The sequence below is a fragment of the Heterodontus francisci genome, chromosome 38 (genome assembly GCF_036365525.1).
Source record: "Heterodontus francisci isolate sHetFra1 chromosome 38, sHetFra1.hap1, whole genome shotgun sequence".
Classification (NCBI taxonomy): domain Eukaryota; kingdom Metazoa; phylum Chordata; class Chondrichthyes; order Heterodontiformes; family Heterodontidae; genus Heterodontus; species Heterodontus francisci.
Genome location: NC_090408.1, coordinates 23,928,117 through 23,951,469, shown reverse-complemented (window position 1 = coordinate 23,951,469; position 23,353 = coordinate 23,928,117). Strand labels below are relative to the sequence as shown.

The following is a 23,353-nucleotide window of genomic DNA, read 5'->3' as shown; positions in this document are numbered from 1 at the left end:
GGTTTGGAAGGTGCTGTCTAAGGAGCCTTGGTGAGTTGCTACAGTGCATCTTGTAGATGGTACACACTGCTGCCACAGTGCATCGGTGGTGAAGGGAGTGAATGTTGAAAGTAGTGGATGGTGTGCCCATCAAACGGGCTGCTTTGTCCTGGACGGTGTCGGCTTCTTGAGTGTAGTTGGAGCTGCACCCATCCAGGCAAGTGGAGAGTATTCCATCACAGTCCTGACTTGTGCCTTGTAGATGGTGGACAGGCACTGGGGAGACAGATGAGCTACCGGAGACAGATGAGTTACCTGCTGCAGAATTCCCAGCCTCTGATCTGCTCTTGTCGCCACAGCATTTATGTGGCTGATCCAGTTCAGTTTCTGGTCAATGGTAACCCCAGGATGTTGATAGTGGGAGATTCAGTGATAGCAATGCCATTGAACATCAAGGGGAGATGGTTAGGTTCTGTCTTGTTTGAGATGGTTATTATTGAGATGGACTTGTGTGGCGCGAATGTTACTTGCCACTTATCAGCCCAAGCCTGGATGTTGTCCAGGTCTTGCTGCATCTGGACACATCGGAACATAGGAAGATAGGAACAGGAGTAGGCCATTCAGCTCCTTGAGCCTGTCCCGCCATTCAATGAGATCATGGCTGATTCGCGGCCTAACTCCACCTACCTGCCTTTGGCCCATATCCCTTAACATCTTTAACAGAAATCTATCTATCTCAGATTTAAAATTAACAGCTGTTCTATCTTCAACTGCTATTTGTGGGAGAGAGTACCAAACCTCTACCACCCTTTGTGTGAAGAAGTGCTTCCTAACATCTCTCCTGAATGGTCTGGTCCTAATTTTTAGACTATGCCCCCTAGTTTTAGAATCTCCAGCCAGTAGAAATAGTTTACCTAGCCTGTCTTTTTCTGTTAATATCTTGAAGACTTCAATCAGATCACCCCTTAACCTTCTAAATTTTAGCGAAAACAGGCCTAATTTGTGCAATCTCTCCTCGTAACTTAACCCCTGTAGTCCAGGTATCATTCTTGTAAACCTATGTTGCACTCCCTCCATGGCCAATATATCCTTCCTAAGGTGTGGTGACCAGAACTGCTCACAGTACTCCAAGTGGGGTTTAACCAGGGTTTTGTACAGCTGCAGTATAACCTCTGTGTCTTTATGCTCCAATCCTCTAGATATAAAGGCTAGCATTCCATTAGCCGTTTTGATTATTTTCTGCACTTGCTCGTGGCATTTTAAAGATCTGTGCACCTGAACCCCCAAGTCTCTCTGGACATCCACTGTACTTAACCTCTTCCCATTTAGAAAGTACCCTGCTCTATCCTTTTTTGGTCCAAAATGGATAATCTCACACTTGCCTGCATTGAAATCCATCTGCCATAGTTTTGCCCACTCACCTAGTCTGTCAATATCTCTTGGCAATTTTATGCTATCATCTAGCCTGTCTACAATGCCACCTAACTTTGTATCATCAGCAAATTTGGATATATGACTTACTATGTCATCATCCAAGTCGGTAATGAATAATGTGAATAATTGAGGCCCCAACACAGATCCCTGTGGGACACCACTGTTACACCCTGCCAGTCGGAGTACTTACCCATTATCCCCACTCTCTGCCGCCTACCACTCAACCAACTTTCTAACCATGTCAATAATTTGCCCTCAACTCCATGGGCTTCTACCTTAGTTAACAGTCTCTTATGTGGGACATTATCAAATGTCTTCTGGAAGTCCATATAAATAACATCCATAGACACTCACTCCCCTGTCCACTACCTTAGTCACCTCTTCAAAAAATTCAATGAGATTTGTCAGGCATGACCTTCCCGTCATGAATCCATGCTGGCTGTCCCTGATTAAACTGAAATTTTTCTAGGTGTTCAGTCACCCTATCCTTGAAACGGGCTGTTTCAGTATTTGAGGAGTTGCAAATGGTACTGAACATTGCGCAATCATCAGCGAACGTCCCCACTTCTGACCTTAGGATTGAAGGAAGGTCATTGATGAAATAGCTGAAGATGGGCCTAGGACACTACCATGAGGAGCTCTTGCAGTGATGTCATGGGACTGAGATGATTGACCTCCAACGACCACAACCATCTTCATCTGTGCTGGGTATGACTCCAACCAGTGGACCGTTTTCCCCCGATTCCCATTGACTTCAGTTTTGCTAGGGCTTCTTGATGCCATACTCGATCAAATGCTGCCTTGATGTCAAGGGCAGTCGCTCTCGCCTTACATCTTGAGTTCAACTCTTTTGTCCATTTTTGGACCAAGGCTGTAATAAGGTCAGGAGCCGAGTGGCCCTGGTGGAATCCAAATTGAGCGTCAGTGAGCAGGTTATTGCTGAGCAAGCGCTGCTTGATATCACTGTCGATGATACCTTCCAACACTTTACTGATGATTGAGAGTAGGCTGATAGGGCAGTAATTGGCCGGGTTGGATTTGTCCTGTTTGTGGACAGGCTATACCTGGGCAATTTTCCACACTGCCAGGTAGATGCCAGTGTTGTAGCTGTAAAGCTTGCCTAGGGACATGGCAAGTTCTGGAGCACAAGTCTTCAGTACTGTTGCCGGAATGTTGTCGGGGCCCCTAGCCTTTGCAGTATCCAGTGCCTTCAGCCATCTCTTGATATCACGTGGACTGAATCGGATTGGCTCAAGACTGGCATCTGTGATAATGGGGACCTCGAAGAGGCCGAGATGGATTCTCCACTCGGCACTTCTGGCTGAAGGTGGATGCAAATGCTTCAGCCTTATATTTTGCACTGGTGTGCTGGGCTCCTCCATCATTGAGGATGGGGATATTTGTGGAGCCTCCTCCTCCTGTCAGTTGTTTAATTGTACGCCACCATTCACGACTGGATGTGGCAGGACTGCAGAGCTTAGATCTGATCCGTTGGTTGTGGGATCGCTTAGTCCTCTCTTTTGCATGCTGCTTTAGCTGTTTGGCATGCAAGTAGTCCTGTGTTGTAGCTTCACCATAGAGGTGTGCAAAGGAAACCCGACCCAAGTCCAAATGCTGGACCCGGAAGCCCGACCCGACCCAACCTGAACCCGACACATGCCGTTGGATCCTATCGGGGTCAGGTTGGGTAGCAGGCCTTTACCCATGTACTGATGTCAAGGCCTGCCACCCGACCCAACGGGTCCCGACGATATGTGTCGGGTTCGGGTCGGGTCAGACTTCCGGGTCCGGAATTCGGGCTCGTGTCGGGTTTCCTTTGCACTCCTCTACTTCACCAGGCTGACATCTCATTTTTAGGTATGCCTGGTGCTGCTCCTGGAATGCCTTCCTGCACTCTTCATTGAACCAGGGTTGATCCCCTGGCTTGATGGGAATGTTAGAGTGGGGGATATGCTGGGACATGAGGTTACAAATTGTGGTTGAATACAATTCTGCTGCTGCTGATGGCCCACAGCGCCTCATGGATGCCCAGTTTTGAATTGCTAGATCTGTTCGAAATCTATCCCATTTAGCAGAGTGGTAGTGCCACACAATGGTGGATATCCTCAATGTGAAGACGGGACTTCATCTCCACAAGGACTGTGCGGTGAAACTGTCACAGACCGATGCATCTGTGACAGGTAGATTGGTGAGGATGAGGTCAAGTAAGTTTTTTTTCCTCTTGTTGGTTCCCTCACCACCTTCTGCAGACCCAGTCTAACAGCTATGTGCTTTAGGACTCTGCCAGCTTGGTCAGTAGTGGTGCTACCGAGCTACTCTTGGTGATGGACATTGAAGTCCCCCACCCAGTGTACATTCTGTGCCCTTGCTACCCTTGGTACTTCTTCCAGTTGGTATCAACATGGAGAAACACTGATTCATCAGCTGGGGGTGGGTGGCGGTGGGTGGTAGGTGGTAATCAGCAGGAGGTTTCCTTGTCCATGTTTGACCTGATGCCATGAGACATCATGGGGTTTGGAGTCAATGTTGAGGACTCCCAGGGCAACTCCCTCCTGACTGTATACCACTGTGTCGCCACCTCTGGTGGGTCTGTCCCGCTGGTGGGACAGGACATACCCAGGGATGGTGATGGTGGTGTCTAGGACATTGTCCGTGAGTATGACTATGTCAGGCTGTTGCTTGACTAGTCTGTGGGACAGCTCTCCCAATTTTGGCATAAGCCCCGAGATGTTAGTAAGGAGGACTTTGCAGGGTCAATAGGGCTGGGTTTGCCGTTGTCGTTTCCAGTGCTTTGATTGATGCTGGGTGGTTCGTCTGGTTTCATTCCTTTTCTTAAGCTTTGTAGTGGTTTGATACAACTGTGTGGCTTGCTGGGGCATTTCAGAGTCTGGAGTCACGTGTAGGCCAGACCAGGTAAGATTGACAGATTTCCTCCCCTAAAGGACGTCCACTAGATCCAATGGTACTATTCAAAGAAGAGCAGGGGTGTTCCCCTGGTGTCCTAGCCAATATTTATACATCAGCCAACATTATTAAAACAAAATATTGAATCATTTATCCCAATTCCTGCTGTATATAAATTGGCTGTTGTGTTTTCCTGCATTACAACAGTATCTACACTTTAAAAGTACTTCATTGAACGTGAAGCCCCTTGGTTTATCCTGAGGTCCTGAAAGAGTTATATATAAATGCAAGAAAAACAGTTAACATTTCAGGTCAATAACTTGTTTAACCTGAAACGATAACACTGTTCTCCACAGCTGCTGCCTGATCTGCTGAGTATTTCCAGCATTTTCTGTTTTTATTTCAGATTTCCAGCATCTGCAGTATTTTGCTTTTGTGGAGGGTGCTCCACTATGCTGAGTTCCAAATATTGGGCATGCTAAGCAGAGGCATGGTACCTCTTCATGAGACGGGGGAGTGTCCATTGCTTTGCTTTTGAATGAGTCTCCCACTGGAGCGTACCTTGCTTTCTGAGGGGAGACTGCGAGTTGAAATAATTAAACCTATTTGGAATATGAGAGGCTAAAATTGCTCGAAACTATGATAGATGTAGCAATTTTAATTGCGTAATGTATATTTAATTATAAAGCAAAACATTGAGATTAAGATTTTGGCACATGGAAGTTTTTTGTTATTAATGTAGTTTAGTTAGCAGCATTACTATTGAATAAAATTCTCACAATAAGAATTTTAAAATGATTTAATCTATCAATTAATAAAATTGCCCTATGAATGATTTGAATTCAATCCCTAATACATTTTCTATGATACTGCGTTATAAAGGGATTATAATTAACTTTTACATTTGCTTTTATTATATTTGAGTATTAAATTGTAATTATTAGAATAATTTTAACTTGTATGTTTTACTTAAACTATTCAAATCTGGTTTCTTAATTAAATAGAGTTTTTTTATTAAATGGAAATGCTGCATTGCATTCTTTGGTTTCTGCTATCTAACCCTGCACTGCAGAGCCTTTCTGAGAACTGTGGTCAGCCCTGGCAGTTGGTCCTATTGTAGAGAAGAAATAGATATTTGTCTCCGAGGACATTTACTGTTTCGACTACATAGTTTTCATTTTGAGATAATTTGTTGTACTTTTTAAATTGAATAAAAGCCTAAAATATTTTATTCTCCATAATTTTGTTTTTCAGCAGAAGGAACTGAGCACACGGAGCTGCCAATAGAAACTATCGGCTCCTCAGTTACATTAGAGGGAAAGGAATTACTCTCTGAGGTGAGAGTACAGTCGAACATATAGGCACAGTATTCAATTGGTCAGGTTGTAGCTTTGTATAGATGACAATAAATTTGAAGAACGAAACTGAAGCTCTCCAACAATTTTGCAAGACATTGCCACGAATTTGTTTATAAAAGGATTGCATATATGTAGTAGAATTTGCATGAGCTCTGATTTAAAGCGATTATTTGGATTTGACTAATTAGTATTTAGGAATTTATCACCTTTTCTGTGTCGCACATAACCTTTAACTGTTAAAGTCACAATTACATACAAAGGTTATGCTGTATGTAAGCTATTTCAAGCTGCCTTCCACTCTGTTTTATTGGAATCTGTTACTGGAAATGGCTTTCAAGTCAACTTGTACTGATGTGCAAAAGGGTTTTTAAAAGCTTGATGTAAAAAATATTTTCTCTAGGATTTTGAGTACCTTGCATATATTTGTTAGGATGTGGTCAATTAAGTATTAAACCCATATGTTCAAAAAAAAACATGCAGTCAACCAGTGTCCTGGATAGGGAATAAAGTCAGCTTGGGTTCCTGTTCCTGATTGCTATACAGCGTGTTTAACATGCACCCCATAGGTTAAATCTGACCTACATGTCCCTCTCATCTGGCCCCTGTGGCTTCTAGTATTAAGTGCACAAAGCTGACTTCAAGTATGGTTAGTTTCAGTGGGAATTTTAATTATTTATAGTTGAAATCAGTTTTGTGCACTTAAATTTAGAGGCCGTATGAACAGCTAAGTGGCTGCCCTTTCAACTCCCTAAGTCTGGCTGGTGAATTTATACTGATCTAGATCAGACGTTTAAATAGCTGAAACTTACCAAGCTCTGAGGGAGGGTAAGGATGGGGGAGTGAAGATTTTGGTGGGGGGGGGGGGGGGGGTGGGGGGGGGGGGGTTGGTGGTGAGGATGGGGGCAGAAGGATTGTGGAGTACGAGGCTGGGGGTGAAGATTGGGGAGGAGAAGGTGGTGGGCTTGTCTTAATACAAGATAGTCTTGCTTTTCTATATATTGGGAGGTTTGGAGTTGCATTTTTGTGTATTGGACTCTTGCATTTTTACATATGGGGATCTGGTTTTTATTTGGGGCTGGCTTTTTTTTTAATGTGATGGTGCTTTTTTGCTCATGGGTTTTATTTTTAATATTCTGTGTATTGGATCTTTAATTTCTGTGTTACGTGATGATATTCTCCATCCTTTGGGTTTGATGTGAGTATCCAACTCCCAAATCTGAAATGTTGGACATCTCTGTCCTACTTCATCTGTTCAGTCTCTCCTCCCAGTCCACCTTTCCTTTTCTTTGGAAATGTATTCGTGTTCTTTTATGTTAGAATATTTCTGCTTCTGTCTCATAGACGAGTGAGCTTGGCCAAACTATACAACTATCATTCCTTCAGATACCTCAATGCATAAAGCCTTTATTTCTCTTGAAGTGCATTAGTTAAGGACTAAACCTTGATCATCTCTGTATGGCAATGAAAATCTTGTTCCACTCAATTCTTTAAAATCTTCCTGCTTCTCCAGGTCTCTGAACAGCTACCTTTGGTGGCTCTGTTACAATTTCGGCTTTCTCCAGTTTTCTCGCTGCATAAAGGCAGCTTCCATAACCACATCCGGGTCTCCAGTGAACTGAAACCTGCAAGCTTATCAAGTGATGTGAATGGGATAGTGTGCCACAGGAACTTAATTATCATAGTATTTTGCACTGTGGGCTACATGGGCTGTCAGTAATGTTCTCCCACCTGCTTCATAAAGGAGTACGTGGTAAGCTGTGAAACCAGATTGAGGCTAAAAGCAATAATCAAAATTTATTTACAAATGAGATAGTTTTGCAGAATCAGAAACCTGTAGCAAGAAACTGACAATACAGTATTTGGTTTACTCAGTACATAAACTCTTTCGAAACAATAGAAGTTCCTTTAAATGACTTATGAACCATGTTTGGGATGAATTGTTAAATGGAGTCTTTCTTACCGTCTTGGATGGAAGTGGGCAATATGAAGCAGAGAGCTAAGGCCCACGGGATGTGGGTAGTGGGGGGAGGGAGTGGGGGGAGGGTTGGTGTCCTCAACTCGTACAACTTCTTGAGAAATCCAGAGACTTGTTTTAACACTGAAGGTGAAAAACGATCAAGATAATTCACCATTTGTACAGCTAAAATACATAAGATCTAGCAGCCTCTTGGCTGTCTGCTGAATTGTTTGTTTGTGTCCCCTGATCACTTGGGAAGCCATTTAGTAGGTCTGGGTCTGCAAGCTAACATACATTTAATATTTCAAAGACATGAAGTAATTTCTGTTTAATTAACATTTGAATATATGCAACAACTCACACCCACCAACTAGGCCAGATGACTTTCTTTGAAATGTGGATATCTCTAAGATGGTGTTCATATTGTTTTTCCTTTTCGCATCAAGACAAAAGATGATTAATACAGTGTGATGTATTGCACCAGCTTGTCTACTCTGGCTGAATGCTATTCCGGGCCTGATGTGATGAGCGCAGGGAAACGTTGGGAATCACTTAACCCATTTGGAGGCTACACAGGACCGTTAGTTATAGTAAAAGCAAAATACTGCAGGTGCTGGAAATACTGCAGATGCTTCAGTTATAGATTTGACTGCCATTTACTTTTGATTGTGGCTGCAAATCTAACCAACTTTGACAATCATTTGAATTGCTTCAAAAGGTCAACAGGGAAAACCCTTCAACAGGGTTGAGTGTGAGATTGACACTTTCACCGTTGAGGAAAGGGATTAATCTTCTGTGGAGATTTCAGTGGAAGAGCTGGATATATTCTGGAGAAAAAATTCTAAACTGCCTTGAGAAAGATTGAATTTGAGTAGGAGGTGATGCAATGTCTTGATTTCAATATAGGATCCAAGAAGACGGAGAGTATGTAGGGAAGTGTACTTGGAGCTTAAGTGGAATGAAAGAGAGAGGCGTTTATGCAGCTTTTCTGAATTTCTGCAGCTTTTCTGTGGATGTTACGGCAGACGAACAGGAGAACGTCTAAGGAAATTTACTGCCCCTCCATCCCTGGCCCCCCTCCCCCAGGAGATGAGCTAGTAAAGAATGGAAGAAAGAAAAGAACTGCATTTATCAAAGTTATCTATAAAATAATAGTCAACATTATAGACACTGAGACTTACTATTTTCCTATTGAGAAAAAATTTATAGTATTTCCAGTATAAACTTACATATTCAAATTACATATTTGCTTGTTTAATAAATTTGCTTCATAGTTTAAACAGTTAACTAGGTCTGATGTCTGATATCTGATGGCTTGGCGTCATATTTTGTTTTATTCTACTCCCATAAACTGCCTTGGAATGTTTTATTCTGTTAAAACTGCTATACAAATGTAAGTTGTTGTTGATATGATGTTCTATCACTTTTGAGATCTGCAAAGAGGTCTTGTTGGTGTATAGCATAATTCCAGTAACTTAAAAGTAATAAGTAGACAAGGATCTTCTGTTTATTATGCCAGACAGTTTCTTGAAAATGTATGTAGGTGGCGAGACTGGTTGAAGCATTCTCGAAGGTCACAGGGAGTTGGACTTAGCCATGAGAATGATCTAAGATACAAACGTGTAAAAAAAAAAAATCTAAAGTATGGAAGGGCAGAAAGGAACCAAAAACAGAACACTAACCTTTCATCATCATGTGAGATCAGCTCAGTGAGGCTCAAGAACGCAGATTACTGAAGAGTAGCAATCCTGGAGGCGACTGTGCCAGCACTACATTATATACCCCATGTCTGAACCACAGCTAACTGAAGTAAATTTTTAAACTTCATTGTTCTATCTAATGTGGCTTTAAAATTACATAAAATATATCACCCTTTTGAGTAATGTCGCAGCACTGCTTATGCTAACTGGCTGCATCCTCAATCACAGAGGAGATTTGAGTGGGCCATGGCTTGCGTGCATTTGTCTGTCTGTCTCTCCCTCTCTCTCACTCTTTCGTTCCACTTAAGCTCTAAATACATTGTTCTTCTCACTCCATTTCCTTCCTGAATCCGATACTGAAATTAAGACATTGCATCATCTCCTACTCAAATTCAGTCTTTCCCAAGGCAATGGAACTTATTACATCTATTTGACAATTTATAGGCTTTTATAACTGAAGCTTGCTATCCCCCAATCACTACTGCTTAACTTACTGTATCTTTTTACTTGTTGCTTTAGGAGAGTTGTACGCTCTTGAAAATTTGGGGATAGACAAATAGATCTTTCTTGGAAATTAAAAGTTTTTATTACTGCAATTCCAAGTATTTTGTGTATCAAAATCATTCTGCCAGAAGTGTTCTACCAAATGTAGACTGTAAACACCCGTTCGATGTTGCTTAGCTGATTTAAGGAATAGGTTATTGCTGAAGCTGATTTTTTAAAATAGAAACTTAACAACAGACTCCTATTTGCTTGTCCTAGGCGCCAAAAGAAAAATTGGCTGATGACAGTACTTTTGTTGGTGCAACTAGTGATGATTCAGATATTGTTACCCTTGAGCCACCACCTGTGGATGATCTTCAAGCTGTTCAGGAGGAAACTGAAATTGCAGCAGAAGAGCATACAAATGACGATGAATTGAACCTAGGCTCATCTTCCAGTAGCCAGTATACCTTTGCTCCCCCAGAAACTGGTAAGGACAGGTCATTTAGTGTGTAACTAACTGAGTGCAAGCTAACAATTTCTGACTGCAGTAACTTGATTCTGCATTGAAGATGTTTCAGTAGGTGTGGATTTCACAATTTAGTATCAACTGGTTATTTCTGTTCAGCTGTTGGAATACTACACTTGACTATTGAGGTTAAAAGATAATTGTTTTATTATCCTAATAGAAGATACTTTTGTTTTAATTTGACATTCAAGTGAACGATTGTTCTGTTTGTTTACACCAGACTTTTTTGATGACTAATGACATCATAGTTGCCTTTGTCAGCATTCTACATTGCAAGGTTGTTGAATTTACAACCCTTGTGATATTGATCAAAATTGCAGGTAAACAATAACAAATACTTGGAAATACATTTATCACGCAGTCAAAAATGTTACCTGAACCCCAAAAGTAAATAAGTGTGCACTATATATTTATAATTTTGTATGACAACTGATTGTGTTTTCTAGTTGTATGTGACATCCTTGTCCTGCTTCATCCAGAGAGCTGCACTCAGTGCAGAATTTTGTTTTCTCCTTTTTTGGGGGCCTCCATCCACCACAACACTATTGCCTCTGTTGATCTCCTGTTTAGTTCTTCTAGTTATACCATTGTTGCTCCCACCTAGTCACCTATGGTCTTCCACAAATGTAGTTCCTGTGATAGAGTTCCCAGCTTACATCGAAAGCTCCGAGGGTCACAGATTCAAGTGTACCTGCTGCAGTACTGGCCTAGTTACTCATTGCCAGAAATGATATGAACATCTTAAGCCAAATCTCCCTCCTACTCTAGGACCATCCAAGGACAATCCTAGACTCCTCAAAGACTATCTCATACTTCCTTCCCCCTTTATTATCTCCCACCTTTCGTACTATCAATGCCAAGTGCAAGGAGATTATGGACTTTTTCATCTGTAAAGAAAGCCAGAACAAATTTCGATTGCACCCTTCATGACCGTGGTTTCTCAATGTACACAGTGAAGTAATTTTGGTGTAGTCACCGTGGTAATGTCTCCCTTTCTTCAGCCACCATTTCCTCTTCTCCAGCCTTTCCCTTCCCCATTTTGTAGCTGCTGTCCTATCTTTGCCTCCCCCATAGCCTCATCATGCTCACCATACTATAAGACCCATTTTCCACCCCTTCATTCCCTTCTGCACATACATCATTCCCTCCTCCTTCAGAAGAGGTCAGTTCCCTCCTTGAAAAGACCATTCTTGACAGCTCTGCCCTTTTCAACATACTACTCTATTTCTGAATTCCTGTTCCTCCCTAATGTCTCATACTCCAAACATGGTGAGGGGATGTCTGGTAGCAGGGGAGACATTTTTTTGGGTTCCGTTCTCCCTCAATGTGATCACAATCTGGTTCCCACCTTTTACTACTCCTCATTTTAAAAGAAAAATATTTTAGGTTTAATAGAGCTGTTAACCCAGCATACTTTGCCTTTTTTAGAAGCAACTCCTAAATTTTAGGAGACCAATTTCAAACTAAATAAAGCAAGTTCAGTATCATTGCATTCAGTGCAATCTGCCCTGCAACTTATTAGCAGAACTGCAGAGAGCACAACAGGATATGGGGGTGGAGGATGTGGGTAATATGTTTGTATACACAATAATAGTGAAAAAGTACACATTTCATCTTTGCAAATTTGCAAAGGAGGCACCACGTGCTTTCCTTACTGGAAGGGAAGGATACTGAAACAATTCATTTTTATGCATTTCTTGGTAGTTAGTTACAGGTTGGATGCAAACTTCATGATTGCCCTGCACAGCACTAAAGCAGCCCTAATGAAAGTCAGATTTGGCATCCTCTGTGACCATGATGCTCCTTGTCCTTCTCGACCTATCTGTAATTTTTGACACAAATGCCCACACCATTCTCTTCCAGCACCTCTTCACCGTTTGCAGCTGAGCGGGACAAATTCATTTAATTCCACTCTTGCCTATTCAGTTGAATCTCCTGCAGTTGTTCTCTTCTCACCCCACCAGCGTCACCTCTGGAGTCCTCCAGGTATCTATCCTTGACCCCTTTTCTATTTTCCATTTACATGTTTCTCCTTGCCGACATCACATCAGGATCCAGACATATTCTGATGATGCCCAGCTTTACCTCACCACCATATCTCTCGACGAGCTCGCTGTACAATGTGTCCTTGGGGATCCTGCCATCTTCCATGCGGCTCACATGGCCAAGCCATCTCAAGCGCCACTGGCTCAGTAGGGTGTATATGCTGGGGATGTTGGCCGCCTCGAGGACTTCGTGTTGGAGATATGGTTCTGCCACCTGATGCCAAGGATTCTCCGGAGGCAGCAAAGATGGAATGAATTGAGACATCGCTCTTGGCTGACATATGTTGTCCAGGCCTCGCTGCCGTAGAGTAAGGTACTGAGGACACAGGCTTGAGACACTCGAACTTTTGTGTTCCGTGTCAGTGCGCCATTTTCCCACACTCTCTTGGCCAGTCTGGACATAGCAGTGGAAGCCTTTCCCATGCGCTTGTTGATTTCTGCATCTGGAGACAGGATACTGGTGATAGTTGAGCCTTGGTAGGTGAACTCTTGAACCACCTCCAGAGCGTGGTTGCCGATATTGATGGAGCATTTCTGACGTCCTGTCCCATGATGTCCGTTTTCTTGAGGCTGATGGTTAGGCCAAATTCGTTGCTGGCAGCCGCAATCCTGTCGATGAGTCTCTGCAGACACTCTTCAGTGTGTGATGTTAATGCGGCATCGTCAGCAAAGAGGAGTTCCCTGATGAGGACTTTCCGTACTTTGGTCTTCGCTGTTAGACGGGCAAGGTTGAACAACCTGCCACCTGATCTTGTGTGGAGGAAAATTCCTTCTTCTGAAGACTTGAACGCATGTGAGAGCAGCGGTGAGAAGAAGATCCCAAACAGTGTAGGTGCGAGAACACAGCCCTGTTTCACGCCACTCAGGATAGGAAAGGGGTCTGATGAGGCGCTGCTGTGCTGAATTGTGCCTTTCATATTGTCATGGAATGAGGTGATGATTCTTAGTAGCTTTGGTGGACATCCGATCTTTTCTAGTAGTCTGAAGAGACCATGTCTGCTGACGAGGTCAAAGGCTTTGGTGAGATCAATGAGCCATCCATGTCTTCGCTTTAAAGACGTCTGCAAACGCGACATGAAGTCCTGTGACATTGATCACAAGTCTTGGGAGTCAGTTGCCAGTGATTGCCAGAGCTGGTGGGCAGCCATAAAGGCAGGGCTAAAGTGTGGCGAGTCGAAGAGACTTAGCTGTTGGCAGGAAAAAAGACAGAAGCGCAAGGAGAGAGCCAACTGTGTAACAGCCCCAACAACCAATTTTATCTGCAGCACCTGTGGAAGAGTCTGTCGCTCTAGAATTGGCCTTTATAGCCACTCCAGGCGCTGCTTCACAAACCACTGACCACCTCCAGGCGCTCGAGACAAGGAGGTCAAAGAAATATCCCTCGACTCTTCCACTGTCTCTATGTTGTCAGCCTGCTTGTCTGCTATTCAGTCCTGAATGAGTCACAATTTCCTCCAGTTAAACTTTGGGAAGACTGAAGCCATTGTCCTTGCTCCACCACCACCACACCCCGCCACTTCATTCACAAACTCAACTCCTTTGCCACTGATTCCATCTCCTTCCACGACTACTGTCTCAGGCCAAACAAGACAGGACACCGAATTTGTGAGCAATTTGACCCCAAGCTGAGCTTCTGACCCCATAAAAACTCTGATTAAAACAAAGACTGAAGACTGTCTACTTCCAGATCTGTAATATTGCCCATCTCTGCAAATGGAGCTCATCCAAAACTCTGCTGGCCATGTTCTAACCTGCTCCAAATTCTACTGAACCATCGCCTGTGTCAATTATTATCTGATTAGGCCTCTATCAAGTGCCTTAGGATTTTTCTTGCCTTAATGGTACTAGAGAAATGTGAGAGGTTGTTCGTGACTAAAATGTTTATCAAGCTAGGTAGAATTTTAAATAATCATTTAATTGATTCACTGTGTTCTTCCAACACTGCCCTCTTTTGCATCGCCCACTTTCTTCACTCCACCATTAGTGGCTGTACTTCTAGCTGTCTATGCTCTAAGCTCTAGAAATCCCTCTCCAAATTACTTTGCCTCTCCATCTCTCCCTTCTTTTAAGGCACTGCTTAAAACGTATTTATTTGACCAAGCATTTGGTTACCTGTCCTAATGTGTCCTCCTTTGCCTTGGTTTCAGTTTTTGTCTGATTATGCTGCAGTGAAGCACCTTGCGATGTTTTACTACATTAAAGGCACTATATAAATCATGGGTGTCCAGCCTTTTTGTGTGAGGGGTCACGTTATAATTTTTGTCCTGTGTAGGGGACCGGTGAGCAAATTTCAGAAAGATAAAGGTATTAGTGAGGCACCTCTGCCATGTCAGTAAAGGAGCTGTAGCCATTGTCAGTCACAAAATTTTGGTGGGCCGGAAGAAGCCAATGGTGGATTTCCAGCGGAAATTTCTTATCCTTGGCGGGCTGGATGGAATCCTTTTGGCGGGCCAGATTCTGGCCTGCGGGCCGTATGTTGGACAACCCTGATATAAATGCAAGTTGTTGTTGTACATATTGGTGTGCATTTGATCTTGGAATAACTTGAAATTTTCTTCACCAGAAGTAGTCTGGTATTTACGATGTGAGGATTAGGAAAATTGATCTGTTCCCGATTTCCCCCAGTGCTGCTTTCAGACATCCACTACAGTAAGAGTTGTGTGACAGTGAGAAAACAGGACTGCTGATTTTTTTTGCAAACTTCATTTTCTTCTCTTTATTCTCTGTGGTAAAGTGCCGAACCTCACTGTTCTGTTCTGTCTATCATGAGCCAGTTGGTATTCCTCTAAAATTGGCATGCTTGAGTCATAACTAGTTAGCAGTACAGTAGTACTAGAATTAATGAGGCATGTCATTCATTAGTTGTTGTCTATCAAATTTGGATTTTTCTTTTGTCCTGAGTGCTAAAAACATATATATATATCAGTTTGTCTAAGACCATTTTGTATATTTTCAAAATCCTCTCGCTTTTGCCCCAGTTCCAGAGCTTTTCAGCTAGGACACCTAAGCTCACATTCTAATCTTAACTGATATTTGCACAGGCTTGCCTGGGGCAGGTTTGTTCTCAGTTGAATAGTTGGGAAGGAGAACTGGTAAATAGTAAACCATGTCTACACAATCCCGCTCTCTACTAACAGAAGATTTATTTTGTCTGATTCTGAAAATCCAGAAATGGATGGAGATTTGATTTTAGAAGATGGGTTCAGATGTTGAAAGCTCTTTGGCACATTTGATCTGATCCTTGCAGAATACCAACCGTACCATCTTCCATTGCAGGATCTAGTTTCCTAAATGATTCCACTGTTCTGCCCTCAGCCGTATTTCCTGGCAAACTGTTACTTCATCTTTTGACTGCTGTCTAATATCATGCTTGAGTTGGACTTCTATATTTGTATTATGATCTCTTGGTTACTAAAGTAAACAGAGCTTCGCAATTTTCCCAAATAAGATTCGGCTAATAATCATACTTTTTTAAATATGAAATTAATGTGCGGTCTGTGCTTCAGGAAATGATATATGAAAGTATGCAGGAGTAGCTTTGGAAGATTCTAGAATATGTAACAGAATTGAGTGGCTGAAAGAGCATCTGTCTTGCAATCTGATTTTCCCATGTGGCGTGATCAAACTGAACCAGTAGGCTTTATTTTTGCAAGGTGACTAATAGTGATTCATAGGAATGTTGTTTATGTTTCCTTTTTTAACTGAGCCCAATGCAACTAACTTAGCATTCTAACCTGTAAATTACTTTGGATTTACTTACATAAGAACATATGAATTAAGAGCAGGAGTAGACCACTCGGTCCCTCGAGCCTGCTCGGCCATTCAACAAGATCATGGCTGATCTCATTGTAACCTCAACTCCACATTCTTGCCTATACCTGATAACCTTTCACCCCCTTGCTTATTAAGAATCTATCTACCTCTGCCTTAAAAATATTCAAAGACTCTGCTTCCACCGCCTTTTGAGGAAGAGAGTTCCAAAGACTCACGACCCTCTGAGAGAAAAAAATTCTCCTCCTCCTCTCTGGCTTAAATGGGTGACCCCTTATTTTTAACCAGTGACCCCTAGATTCTTCCACAAGAGCAAACATCCTTTTCAAATCTACCCTGTCAAGACCCCTCAGGATCTTGTATGTTTCAATTAAGTCACCTCTTACTCTTCGAAACACCGACAGATACAAACAAGCCTAGCCTGTCCAACCTTTCTTCATAAGACAACCCGCCCATTCCAGGTACTAGTCTAGTAAACCTTCTCTGAACTACTTCCAATGCATTACATCCTTCCTTAAATAAGGAGACCAGTACTGTACACAGTACTCCAGATGTAGTCTCACCAATGCCCTGTATAACTGAAACAGAAGCTCCCTACTTTTGTATTCAATTCCCCTCGAGATAAATGATAACATTCTATTAGCTTTCCTAATTATTTGTTGTACCTGCATATTAACCTTTTGCGATTCATGCACTGGGACACCCAGATCTCTTTGCATCTCAGTTCTGCAATCTCTCACCATTTAGATAATATGCTTTTTTATTCTTCCTGCCAAAATGGACAATTTCACATTTTCCTGCATTATACTCCATTTGTCAGATCTTTGCTCACTTACTTAACCTATCTATATCCCTTTGTAGTCTCTCCTCTTCACAACTTACACTTACTATTTAAAATTATCTGTGAATGATGAAAAAAAGCATGTTATGCACAGAATTAGATTTTGTGACATCTTGTCTAGAATTGTCTTGGAAACTTGTATGTTTGCAGATTAGAACTTCACGTTCATCAAGGTAGTAAATGTTAGTACTAGAAATGGAAGTTTTTTGCAACCTGTCAACAACAGAACAAGTATAGCACAGTTTGGTTGAAGGGTAAAACTCCTGCACTGGCCCAACAATAGTCTTTTTAGCAATAATTTCAGAAGAGCACTTCCTACTGAAAAACGCAACCATCAGCTTTCTATGTTGGGCATGCTGCAAATTGTCCCAGTCATTGACCATAAGTGCACGCAACAAAATTCCAGTCGGAACTGGCTGAGATAATTTGGAACCTATAAAACAAAGAGGCAAGAGAATTTTATCTCATCAGGATGGATTAAATTCAAATCAAAAACCAAGTGACAAAAAAGTTCCAATCATGTGCACAGCCTATTCTTGGGAATAACATGGATATATTGTTACGACCAGGCGAGAAAGAGGTCCAGGGGTCCCTTTCAGCCTTCACCTGGTCTTACCGTAACAGGGTTTAATTTTAAACAGTGATTTTAGCTCCCCCTTGGTGAATCCTTGTTCACCACTTTCCAATTATAAGGCAAAGAAACCAGCACAAAACAGCCTTACTTAGGCTTAAAGAAGAAAAGTTGAAATTTATTAAACTTAAACTCTAATTCGGTTTGCGCCTATGGATACACGACGCGCCCGTGCTAGCATGCACACGCGATACATGCAGATACAGACAGAAAAGAGCAGAAGAAAATAAAGTGGAAAAGTGTGAGGCAATATCTAAAGAGTTTTTGTTATGGTTCTTTGAGCTCAGTGTAGAGTCCTTGATTGTAGGGTGATCTTGCTTTTCGTTGGGGCCCAGTATTCATCTTAAACCTTGTTCACTGTAGGAGACTTTTCTCTCTTGGGGTTCATGTGTCTTCAGTGGATTCAGAGGATTGTGAGAAAGAGATGGGAGCAGGCAGACAGGAGAGAGATCTTCTCAGTCCAGGAGCAGACACTCTGACTTCCAACTCTCTGTGGCCAGTTCAAAAGAAAATTCTGGAACAGCCAGGTAGTCATGTGATCAGCTAGTCTAACTAGTCCTGGCCCTTGTGGATTGAATCCTCTTTAGCAGACCCTGGAAAGCGCTTCCTCACCTTCGATGTCCGTATGTAAATGATTTTATTCCAGCCGCGGCTGATCTGTTTAACAAGTCATTTCCTCGCTCCAACAACAGTTTAAAAAATCAGTGTCCATGACAAAATTGATGTGCCTCATTCTTGGCCGTTGGGTGCCTAGCGTGACAAATGATAAAGTTACATGCATAATGCTTCACTGGTGTACCTTAATTTCAACCTTTGAGCATCTGTTACTGTTGGTACTCACATTCATTAGGCATTAGCTTATGTAGCTAATTTTGGCTCCCATGCAAAACTTAAAAGAGGAAGTTGCTCCAAAACATGTCTAATGAGATGGAATGATGACAGCAGCAGACCATATGAATGCTTTTCAAATTACTGATTTGCCAGAGCTTTGCAGACATTTATTACAAGGCCATCATTCACTCCAGATTTGTTCAAAAGTAGTCTGTAGGAGACATACAAGTTTTACTTTAAAAGCTGTGTTTTTTAAAAAAACAATGAAGTTAAACAAGGGATTGACCGGGGTTTAATCCTTGAATTTGTGTTCAACTTTCATTTATGTGCTCAACCTAATTAAAACAGTTGCAGATTTTTCAGATTTGTTTTTGTGCCCACCTAGCAGTAATTACACTTCACAATGCAATTCATTGGACATATATAAGAAAAGGAGCAGGAGTAGTCCAGGCATCTGCTCAAGCTTGCTCTGCCATTTAATAAGATCATTGCTGATCCTCGACTTAATTCCTCTTTCCTGCCTGATCCCCATATTCCTTGATTCCCTCAGAGTCTAAAAATCTTATCGATCTCAACCTTGAATATACTCAATGACTGAGCATCTGCAGCTCCCTCGCTAGCAAATTCCAAAAATTCACTCCCTTCTGAGTGAAGAGATTTCTTCTCATCTCAGCCAGAAATAGCTGACGCCCCCGCCTTATCCTTTGTGCTTTGGGACATCCTGGGCTGAATTTTACCAGCCCCTCGACGCCATGTGTTGTGGGGGGCGGGGGCAGTGGTAAAATTCTGCGGGGAGAGGCCCACCTCATCCTGCGATGTCGAGAAGGGCCCACCGCATATTACCAGCGGTGGGGGGACCTGGGTGAAGCCCCCAACCCCACCACCTGGCAGTGGGCCCTTCATCTGCATATTAAAATGAACCTAAATGCGATGCAAATAAACTTACCTGCAGGCGGTGGCAATCCCATGCCGACTTTACGGCCACCATTCGTCCTTCGTATGCCTTCGGAACTCCGTACTGAGGCGAGAACCTGGTGGGGAGGTGGGAGGAATAATATTTTCAGGGCGGGAGGGATGTGGGTGCGTAGAAGACAATTTTAATTGGCTGTGGGGATGGTGGGAAGGGGGTAAGAGGCCAAATGTTAGAAGGTTGGGGGGGAATATTCCGGGGGTAGGAAATAAAGTCAGTTTGTCAATAAGGGCCAATGAAGTGACCATTGTGGGGGTTGGGGAAGGGCCTCCATATCTTTATTATGTGTTAATAAAAAAAATCCTTAATACTGTACCTTTAAAATGTAAAATGACTTCCAAGGGCCCAAAGGCCATTAAAATGGCGCCGGCACCTGCACAGTGGTGCTGGACGCCATTGCCTGGGACATGATGGCTGCCCTCTCTACATCGTCGGGGGTGGCCGCTCTGCCCCTCCATTTAAATGAGCCCCCGCGCGTAATATCCTGGGGCAGCTCGGCGGCACTTCCGTGTTGGTAGGCGCCGAGTTCAAAGCGTACTGTGCTGCAAAGTCAGGCCCCGATGTATATGCTATAAATGCATCCTTCCTTCCTTGCTTCCTGAATATTGTTGTACCATTTCTGTCTACTTTTTGAATCATCCCCACATCCTTTTCAGTCAGTACTTTTTGATTTTGAGTTGTTCACAATTTAAGTTGGTGTATCTATAATTTTTTCATTAAGTTTTACTTATCCTTTTTGTCCGGAACATGAAACATTATCCTCCTTGACTTCTCTGTAACTTTTGATATGTTCAACCATTCCACCTTCCTGTATTACCTCTCCATCCTTATGGCACTTTTTTTTTAAAGTTCCATTCATACCTGTTCGTACATAATGGGCTGAATTTTATGAGTCCTCCAGCGTCTGGGGGCTGGGGGGATGGCCTGGGAAATTCTCCCGGGAGAGGTCTGCCACGACCTCCGATGCCGAGAAGGCCCCGCTGTATTTTACCTACGGCGGCGAGGCCTTCATTTTAATATGCAAATGAGAATAAATGCCTATCTGGTAGCGATGGCAGTCCCACGCTGATATTCCGGCCGCTGGCCGGAACTCCCAAGCCTTCGGAACTCCATTCGGAGTTCTGAGGTGGGACACTGGTGGGGAAGGAGGACAAGGGAATATTTCAGGGTGGGGGAGTGGTGGGAAGAGGGGAGAACTATTGTAATTGGTTTTGGGGATGATGAGAAGGGGTTGAAGGGCAAAGGCAAGGAGGTTCAGGGGAGAAAGGAATTAACTTTATTTTGGATGGGATAGGCCCAAAAACGAACATTGGGGAGCTGGGAGACGGGATTCCAGCTTTTATTTAGTTTTGTGCACACATTTCCAATCAATGACCCTTTAAAATTTCAGTTGTTACTGCAGGGCTTGAAGCCCTTTAAAAATGGCGCCTGCACGGTGGCTCTGGACACCGTTGCCGGGGATGGAGCGGCCAACCCCTCTATGTCATCGTGGATGGCCGCTCTGCCCTCTCCATTTAAATGAGCCCCCGCGCAAAATATCATGGGGGCTCTGCGATGGTGCATCCGCACCTGAAGACCGCTGACAGAGCGCGCTGCTGCGATTTGCAGCGCATTCATAAATTTCAGCCCAGCATATCTCCTGCAATGGCTTTTCCTCCTGACTGAGTGCATGTATATCCAGGGTTCCCAGTGTTACACCTTGGGTCCTTTTCCATTTCTCATTTATATACTGACCCTCTGGTGGTATTATTCATAAGCATCTGGTCAGCTTCTGTATGTGTTCCAGTGACATGCAATTTTATCTCTCCCCATAGACTGCATAACTACTGTCATTTGTCTGAAATCAAGCCATTGAGCCAGAACTTCCTCCAGCTAAACACTTACAAAGCCAAAACCTACCTATTAAGTTTTCGTCACAAACTCCTTCTGACTCCTCCTTCAGGTTGAACCCAACATTGTGTAACCCCAGAGTTCTTCTTGATCCTGAGCCAATCTCAAACTCCCCATCTGGTCCAAAATCAAGACCACTTATTACTGCCTCTGAAACATTACCTGCCTCTATTTCAACCTCCCTCCCACTGCCTTTGGAACTCTTATCCATGACTTCGTGACCTCCAGATCTGGCGTTTCTAATGGGCACCCAAGCTTCCATCCGACACAAAGTCCAACGTATTCAGAACTCAATTGCTACATCTCATCTGATCCATCAACTCGGTCCTCACTAACTTCATAAACTCCTGAACTTTAATGAATGGATTTCAAGATATCGCCCTTGTGTACAAAGCTCTCTGTAACTTTGCCACATCTGCCAGTTCACTGTCTCGGTTTGCAACCTTTGCTTTTATGAATCTTAACTACTGTGCATATTTCCTCCCAGTGGTCCATCTCTGGTGATAGAGGCTTTTGCCATCATTAACACAATCAAACAGAGTCAACATGGTTTTGTGAAAGGGAAATCATGTTTGACAAATTTGCTAGAATTCTTTGAGGATATAACAAGCAGAGTTGATAAAGGGGAACCAGTAGATGCAGTGTATTTGGATTTCCAGAAGGCATTCGATAAGGTGCCACATAAAAGATTATTACACAAGATAGGAGCTCACGGTATTGGGGGTAATGTATTAGCATGGATTGAGGATTGGTTAACTCACAGAAGATAGAGAGTCGGAATTAATGGGTGTTTTTCAGGTTGGAAAGACGTAACTAGTGGAGTGCCGCAAGGATCAGCCCTAGGGCCTCAATTATTTACTATCTATATTAATGACTTGGAGGAGGGGACAGAGTGTAATGTATCCAAATTTGCTGACGATACTAAAATAGGTGGGAGGGCATGTTGTGATGAGGACATAAGGAATTTGCAAGAAGATATAGATAGGTTGAATGAGTGGGCAAAAACTTGGCAGATGGAGTTTAATGTAGGAAAGTGTGAGGTCATGCACTTTGGTAGGAAGAATCAAAAGGCAGACTATTATTTAAATGGAGAGAGACTCCAAAGAAGTGCAGCACAGAGGGATTTGGATGTTCTTGTGCATGAAACACAAAAAGTTAGCATGCAGGCACAGCAAATAATTAAGAAGGCAAATGGAATTTTGGCCTTTATTGCTAATGGGTTGGAGTTTAAAAATAGGGAAGTCTTGTTACAACTGTACAGGGTGTTGGTGAGGCCACACCCGGAGTATTGTGTACAGTTTTAGTCCCCGTATTTACGAAAGGATATACTGGCATTGGAGGCTGTTGAAAAGAGATTCACTAGGCTGATTCCTGGGAGGAAGGGGTTGACTTGTCAGGAACGGCTAAACAGGTTAGGCCTTTATTCGTTAGAGTTTAGAAGAATGAGGGTGAAATGTGCAAGATTCTGAGGGGCCTTGACAGGGTAGATGTTGAGAAGATGTTTTCACTAGTGGGGGAATCTCGAACTAGGGGACATAGTTACAGAATAAGTTGACACTCATTTAAAACTGAGATGCGACGGAATTTCTTCTCTCAGATGGTAGTGAATGTCTGGAATTCTCTACCTCAAAGAGTTGTGGAGCCTAGATCACTGGAAGTATTTAAAGAGAAGGAAGATAGATTTTTGAAATATTGGGGAGTTGAGGGCTATGAGGAGCTGGCACGAAAGAGGAGTTGAGGTCTGGGACAGATCAGCTATGATCTTATTGAATGGTGGGGCAGGCTTGAGGGGCCGAATGGCCTACACCTGCTATTTTTTATGTTCTTATGCCCTGCACTCTAGAGTTCACTCTTTTAATCCTTCCATCTTGTGACATCTCTCTCCACCTTCAAATGCCCCATAAAAACCTACCTGTTGACCATTCCTTTGGTCACTTCCCTTAACCTGCTCAATTTCTATTACCTCAGCCTTTGTGAAGTGCCTTGGGCTAGTTTGCTACTTATAAGGTGTGAGCAATATAAGTTCTTAA

The 23,353-nt window shown here is 42.9% G+C and overlaps 2 protein-coding genes across 5 annotated transcripts in view; one reads left to right on the top strand and one right to left on the bottom strand.

The window, feature by feature from the left end:
• pierce2 (piercer of microtubule wall 2) overlaps window positions 1–23,353 on the bottom strand; it is a 141,657-nt gene that overhangs the window by 15,834 nt on the left and 102,470 nt on the right. The gene's annotated exons all lie outside the window — the stretch shown is intronic.
• Window positions 1–23,353, top strand: part of ccpg1 (cell cycle progression 1) — a 66,565-nt gene that overhangs the window by 11,865 nt on the left and 31,347 nt on the right. For 3 of the 4 annotated variants that reach the window (XM_068017832.1, XM_068017829.1, XM_068017831.1), the window contains exons 4-5: window positions 5,572–5,654; window positions 10,095–10,305. In XM_068017832.1, coding sequence (XP_067873933.1) covers window positions 5,572–5,654; window positions 10,095–10,305 — 294 coding nt within the window. The remainder of the gene's footprint in view (window positions 1–5,571; window positions 5,655–10,094; window positions 10,306–23,353) is intronic. The other variant, XM_068017830.1, reaches the window with a different exon arrangement.